This window comes from Phalangium opilio, unplaced genomic scaffold (assembly GCF_054372755.1).
Source record: "Phalangium opilio isolate 3A_F unplaced genomic scaffold, DU_Popi_V2 ptg000063l_1, whole genome shotgun sequence".
NCBI classification, from domain to species: Eukaryota; Metazoa; Arthropoda; class Arachnida; order Opiliones; family Phalangiidae; genus Phalangium; species Phalangium opilio.
Genome location: NW_028324180.1, coordinates 9,084,231 through 9,091,618, shown reverse-complemented (window position 1 = coordinate 9,091,618; position 7,388 = coordinate 9,084,231). Strand labels below are relative to the sequence as shown.

Below are 7,388 nucleotides of genomic sequence, written 5' to 3'. Positions count from 1 at the left end.
CCCTAATGGATGTTTAACTCCCTCTAATTTCCCTCCTCAAACTGGGATTAATTCCCTTGATCCTCCTAAAGCAGAGTCCTCAATTGTTAAGCCTAAAATTAGTTCTGCTAATGTCTTGCCTAAACCAGAAACTAGAACTATCGGAACCCAAATTTCTCCGTCCCAACAAATCCCTCAATTAGGACCAGGCACGTCCGACGAGGAATTAAAAGCTTTTATATTGCCTTTGCTTCAAACACTGGCTGATAATTCTAATCAAAATGTAGCAATACAAAAAGCTTTAGCTACTAGTTTGGATAGGTTAGTTAGGGATCTACCCTCGTTAATAAATAGAGGTTCAACTCCTCAAACGGGAAAAGCCCCTATTGAACCGCCAGAAAGGTTAGCCTTTATGGGATCGTCTAATGATAACGCCACCGAGTTTTTAGCTACTTTTGAGGAGTATGCTAAATTCCACAAGTTATCAAATGAGGAAAGGTTAGCTGCATTGCCTCTCCTTTTAAGAGGGCATGCCCTGTACTGGTATAGAGATTTAATCCGTCAGTACGATAATATGTGTAGTTTAAACTCTTCACATCCACATTTAACGTGGAAGACTTTCCAAAGACACTTTAAAGTCCAGTTTAGGGATTCGGAAGCAGATTCCAAGTTAAAAATAGAGATTTCCCATAGGATCCAAAAAGATAAGGAATCAGTTGAGGATTTTTTTGGGGAAATTATGAAGTTAAATTTAGGGATGACCCATCCTCTTCCCGAAAAGGATTTAGTTCCTATAATTAAGAGTAATTTGAAAGATGAGCTAAGAACTCCCCTCCTTTTCCTACAATTTACTACAATGGAACAGTTAAGAAATTCCTGTAAAACTATAGAAAAGGATATTGAAGTTAGGAAAAGGAATGCTGAGAGAAGGGAAAAGAGGAGATCTCCCCCTAAACCTAAGGTAACAGCTGAGCTCTCTTGTCCTGCTAACAAGAGCTCCGCCCATAGTCAATGTTCCCCCGGGCATTGTCTAAGCCCTTGTAATCCTCCTGCCTCTCCCCAATGGGAATATCCATTACAACCATTAGACTCTAGAGCTAGGGCCAGGTCTAATAACAATTCCAATAGAGATCAACGATCTTATAACCGATATTATAATCAGAGATTAAAGTCTCCAGGTCGTCAATTGGCCGTATCTTACCCCTCTACACGTACAATAACTTGTTTTAAATGCCAAGAACCAGGTCATCTTGCACCTGACTGTCCTAACACAAAGATGATCCAGTCGGGGGAAGCCCAGACGGGAGAGGTCCTTCGTGGTCCCTCTCCCGGTGCCCAATAAATTCTCCTAATAAGAAACGTGTCGCGTTCCCTTTAAGGATCGAATCAGTCAAGAAAGGTTCGGTTTATAAAAGGGTTACTATTCCCGTTACTTTTGAACACGCGACAGTTCACGCTAAATTAGATAGCGGGGCCGATGCCTCTTTTGTTAGTCTTGATCAGTGGCAGAAAATTTGTAAACATAGAAATTCTTCAGAATTACCTGAAGATGAAGAACTAGATTGTGTAGTTTGGGGCGACGGCCGTTATACGTTCACAAAAGGTTCTCACGAGTTAGAATTTACTCTTAAGTCAAGTGACAGTGAGAAACAATTCAAATTTAAATTTTACATAGTTCCTTCCCTAAATAGTGACTTCATATTGGGTCAAGATTTTCTTGAGGAAAATAGGGTCAAATTAGATTTTGAGTCATCTCAATGCTTAGTGGGTAACTTAAGGATCCCTTTTTCAATTCAATCAGAAAAGGATCCCATAGATAAGGAGATTGTAAATAGTATTAGGGACGCAGTTTCCGCAGCCCCTATTTCTGAGGAACAACGTCATCAACTAGAAACCCTTTTATTAAAATTTCCAGAGTTGTTTTCTGATAAGGTAGGAAGAACAGGACTAGTCTTCCACGAGATTCATACGGGAAATAGTCCGCCCATCAAATCTCAACCGTATCGAGTTAATGACCAGAAAAGGAAAATAATTGAACAACATGTAAGGGAAATGTTAGATGACGGGATAATCAGACCTTCAGTTTCTCCTTGGGCTTCGCCCGTAGTTTTAGTTGATCAAACAAAACGGGGTAAACCCTATCGGTTTTGTATTGATTACAGAAAACTTAATCAGGTTACCATTAAGGACCCTTATCCTTTACCTAATATAGAGGACATGTTAGCTAGGGTTGGAAGACCTAAATATATAACAACACTTGACCTTAAATCAGGGTACTGGCAAGTGGAAGTGCACCCAAAAAGTAGAGAAAAAACTGCTTTCGTGACTCATATGGGAAAGTATGAGTTTAATGTACTTCCTTTTGGGCTTTGTAACGCCCCTAGCTCCTTTCAGCGTCTAATCGACGAGATTTTTAGGGACGCAGATTACTTCCAATTAATCGATTATCTAGATGATTTAATCTCGCTTAGCGAAGATTGGGACCAACACTTATCGTGTTTAGAATATGTCCTCAATAGATTAAAGGAAGCGGGTCTCACCCTACAGTTAAAAAAATGTCGTTTCGCTCAGAAAGAAGCTACCATATTTGGTCACATTGTAAATGAAAAAGGGGTGCATATAGATCCTTCTAAGATAGAAGCCATTCAAAAATTTCCTCCTCCTAAAAATATTAAGGAAGTTCAAAGATTTTTAGGGATGGCAGGTTGGCACAACCGTTTTATTAATCACTACTCTCAAATAGTAGCACCCATTAATAGACTTAAACGGATGGATCAAAAATTTGTTTGGGGATTCGAACAGCAACAGGCGTTCGAAAAAATTAAGGAAGCCATTTGTAAGGCTCACCCCTTAGCTTCCTTTAGAAGGGATTCCCCGTGCATCTTAACTACCGATGCTAGTGATGCAGGGTTAGGTGCCCTTCTTTCCCAAATACAGGATAATATAGAAGTCCCTATAGCTTATGCTAGTACAGGGCTTAAAGATGCAGAAACGAGGTACTCAACTAGTGAGAAAGAGTGTTTAGCCATATGTTGGGCAGTTAAAAAGTTTAGGCCCTTTCTAGAAGGTCGTAAATTCACTGTCCTCACTGACCATCAGGCTTTACAATGGTTGTTTAACATTAGGGAACCAAATTCTCGTCTAGTTAAATGGGCCATGTACCTTCAGACTTTTGATTTTACCATAAAGCATAAAAAAGGAGTAGAAAACGTAGTAGCTGACGCTTTGTCAAGGGCCCCGATTAACGTTTTGAGCATAAATTTTAGCTCATCTACTTCTAATTCTAAGAGTAATTTGGATCCAACTAGTAGTAGCACTAGTCAAAATTCTACCGGTAGTAGTACTAGTACAACGTCTTCTAGTGAATCTGTAGAAGGTCGAATACGTCCTCCAGGTTCTAGATCCTTATACTCAGTTTTTACGATAGAAGATGTCAGAACATCTCAAAGGGAAGACCCATTTGCGTCCCCTATTATAAATTCCTTGCAAGGACCTAACCCAGTTAGGAATAAAATGTTTGAAATAAAGAATGATCTTCTTTATAGAAGACCGTACAGGAATCATCCTGAAAAGATTTATTTACCTCCTCGATTAAGGCTAGAAGCTATGAGGTTGTTACATGACCACCCACTATCAGCTCACAGGGGCAAAGATAAGACCCTTAGTAAGGTTACTTATAGATATTGGTGGCCCACTGTAATTAGTGACGTCCAGGATTATGTTAGAGGGTGTACTTTATGCCAACAATTTAAGGCTAGAAATAGAAAAAAGCCAGGGCTAATGCAACCCTCAGAAATAACAAGTCCTTGGGACCAAATAAGTGTCGACATAATGGGACCATTCCCTTCTAGTAGACACCACTACAAATATCTAATAGTTTTTGTCGATTACATGACAAAATTTGTGGAAATGATACCACTAAAAACTATTACTGCTAAGACCTGTGTTCAGGCATTTAAGTCTATTATCACTAGGTGGGGAGCTCCGAAAGCTATTCTTAGTGACAGAGGGGTACAATTTACTTCGAAACTTTGGCTGCAGACTTGCAGAGCCTTTAGAATCAATCCAAAGTTTACTACCCCTTACACTCCTAAAGGAAATCCCACTGAACGAGTCAATAGAGTAATAGGTGAATTAATATCATTCTACGTAGGGAATCACCATGATAGATGGGATGAATCCCTTGACCTTCTTCAATTCGCTATAAATTCCGCACCCCATGAAACAACGGGCAGATCCCCGTTCTTCTTGAATCTAGGGCGGGAGCCACGTCTCCCTTGGGATTTAGATATTGAGGAACCCATTCAGGACAATGATGACCCCAGTCGTGATAAGGCTTTGAAGGTTCTTAAGGAACAATTAGCATTCAGCAATGAATTGTCTAAGTTAGCAAAGGCCCACCAGAAAAAATACTACGACCTCCGCCATGACCCGTTAGAGTTTGCGGTAGGAACCTTAGTATGGGTGGAAACTCATCCTTTATCCAGTACGACAGGTCAGCTCATGAAAAAGCTTAGTCCTAAATGGGCAGGTCCCTTCAAGATAGTTGCAAAGCACTCTCCCGTTGTTTACGAGTTAGAAGATGCTAACTCTGGGCAGAACGTAGGGAAAGTTAACCTAGAACATCTTAAACTTTATTGGACTAACGTAGCTGTCTTCGAAAACGCCGAAAATACCCCCGTTTCTCAATCCGAAGTCGCTGATGAAATCGAAGGTAGTCCTCCTACGAATGGTGGAAGCATGCACCACCAATCTGCGGAGACTTCTTCAACTACTTCATCTGAAGCATCATCATCTTCTACATCACCGTCATCTCCGGACGGTCAGGAAGTCCGTCAACCGATTCTTCCTGCAATTACCGATGTCCCTCCAACCACGACATCAAGTTCAGTAGAAGAGCAAGCAGCGGATCAACCGATCCCTCCTGCAGTTCGGGATGGTTCACTTCAGCCTCCAGATTCTGATAGTGAACCGGGCATGGCCCTTTTTGAAGACCCTCCTCTCCTCCTATTTACCTATCATTATATGAGGGCTTTTCAGCTCGATCATCCCTCTAACAATAGCCCGCCTTCTGCGGCAGGGGAGGCTTCCCCGTCTGATCAAGAATCAGTCGTGGAAAATGAGCTACATACACCAACTTCCAGTTTTACAGACGACAAATTAACGTCTTCTGAGCGATCCATACCGGAACCTGCGTTACAGCATTCTCCCTCTTCTGGTTTTTCGGAGGAAATAGTACCTCCCGAACCGATTTCTATTTCTACCGAAGAAATAGCACATCCTGAACAGAAGTCTACTCTGTCGGAAGAAACGTCAACACCTACACCACCTTCTCAATCGAAATCCCAATCGTTACGTGTGTCTGATAGTTCTTCAACCACGTTATCGGAGTCAATGAGAACGCCTCGTTTGAATAGGGCTACATTACCCGATATTTATCTAGAACCTTTTAAATTGGGATGGCGTCGAGAGGTATGTAAGAGGGCGACGGTTCAGCCCGGAGGTAACGAAGTAGACATTTACTACCGACCTCCTGATGATGATGATAAAAGGTTAAGATCACCTTATGAGGTTCAAGTCTACCTTAACAATAATAATATCACGAACCTAAAAAGGGAATACTTCTGTTTTACACGAGAACCGATCTCTGTTTTCCCTTGGGAATTTATTTCCCAAGCAACGAAACGAAAATACTAATCTTTCTAATGTCAGATGACCGAAGGAGGACGTCCACTACCCACTACTTTGATCTTCCGTAAGGAGAGCCTAATATCACGGTAACAGGGAAACCCTTCGAGTATCAAGATTGAACAGAAACTCATTCATCACCAATGAAGATAAAATCATTTCCTATACCCCTGCTAATGAATTTAAGGGTTCCTCGGGGTAACCCTAAACTGAAAAAAAAAAAAATTTGTTTTCTATTCTATATTTTGTATTATAAACAAGTTCCTAAAGAGGGGGGGATGTAACATGGCTGCCAGAATCTTTGGAGCTTCCACTCCTTGGTTCTGGCAGGGCATCTAGCCTCCATGTTACAAGCCACTCCCCCTTCCACAGTTGTAATGTAGAATATGTTATCAGTTCTTCTGTTGACTGTTGAAGAGTCTAGTTCTCTCCTTTTGTAACAGTGATACGGAGTTATTTTTGTATTAACCAAGTTGGGTTACGGGATCATTATCCCTTAGTTATTTTCGTTAATAAACTAAAGAAGAATTGTCTTCTTATTTTGGAGTATTAAAGTAAAATTTCTTTATTTCTTTTTATGGCCCTCGGGAGTCTTTCTCCCTTAGTTAAATTATTCTACGGAGGGTTACAGTAGTTATCAAATATTTTCAGTGTTTGTAGGTATGATAATGTTTTTATTAAGCAAAAAGGTCTTTTAGCAGGGTTTCGTCACCGCCAGTGGTCAACTTAGCGTCTTCGGACATAGATAGTGCTGACGAAAAAGAGCTATCGCAGTTCTTGGAAAAGTACGTAATAATCTCCATATTGAGTTTTTGTCAACTTTTTGACGATTATATGGATTTCTGATCGTATGGGTAACATTTTGCTTGTTTGAACAATATCAGACTCAAAAGGAATCAGAATTACTGTATTTCTTAAATATACCTTACATTTTTAAGAGTGGAATAGCTTTAATGGAGATCACATCAAATTTTCAAACCCTTTTTAAACATTTCACCTGTTTGAAGTGTTAAAAATTAGAATTAATGTTTCTCAATATTCTTACTTAGTCATTCAGATACATCGAACGTTCTCGGTGAAGATGAAAAAACTCGGGATGAAGATAAGGTTTCAACGAACCTGGTTGAGCAGCCCGCTAATGTCCAAGTCGGAGGAGAGAAAGCAAATGCTGACGATCATGAGCTAAATAAAAATAATTCTATCCAATTAGAAGTAGAAGAATTAGAAGAAGAAAACGAGGAAGAAGTTTTTTAAGTGCTGAATAATAAAAAATAAAAAAGCGAATTTAAAATTTTGTGGTCATGTTTATTTTACCTTCAAAAAATCGGTGAGACGTGTAAGAGAATCAAACACCAGAGGGGAGAAACCGCCATCGGAGCTTATTTCCCTCTGCCCTTCTATAAGTATTTAATGTAATGGTCTAAAAAGCAGTTAACCCTGGATATGAATTTGCGTATTTAAAATATAGGAGCAATGATTACCAAAGTGGAATATTGCAACACCATATGGGGCGGTTGCTCCCAGCATAACAACAAACAAGTTGAGAGAATACAGAGAAAATTTATAGAATGCTACACTAAATACTTCTTTCTACAAAGAGACAACAGCTATGATGAAAATCTAGGATTCCTTAATATGCTAACTATAAAGAACAGAACAAAGCAATCGGAAATGCTTCTTATACATGGACTAATGCACCATAGGATAGACTCTACTGAGCT

At 39.9% G+C, this 7,388-nt stretch overlaps 1 protein-coding gene across 2 annotated transcripts; it reads left to right on the top strand.

The window, feature by feature from the left end:
• The first annotated feature begins 4,454 nt into the window (after positions 1–4,454).
• LOC149663382 (uncharacterized) lies at positions 4,455–6,958 on the top strand. Of its 2 annotated transcripts, none has more exons than XM_089842382.1 (3): positions 4,455–6,221; positions 6,369–6,452; positions 6,717–6,958. In XM_089842382.1, exon 1 carries the CDS (start codon positions 4,483–4,485, stop codon positions 5,674–5,676), a length of 1,194 nt encoding a protein of 397 aa, XP_089698508.1. In that variant the 5' UTR covers positions 4,455–4,482; the 3' UTR covers positions 5,677–6,221; positions 6,369–6,452; positions 6,717–6,958. The 2 variants fall into 2 exon arrangements, with proteins under 2 accessions (XP_089698508.1, XP_089698507.1); XM_089842381.1 differs by having other exon boundaries at positions 6,366–6,452.
• The last annotated feature ends 430 nt before the right edge of the window (positions 6,959–7,388 follow it).

Bases quoted from the DNA above. Each gene is read 5' to 3' on its own strand.
- LOC149663382 (XM_089842382.1), top strand. From the start codon at position 4,483: ATGAAAAAGCTTAGTCCTAAATGGGCAGGTCCCTTCAAGATAGTTGCA.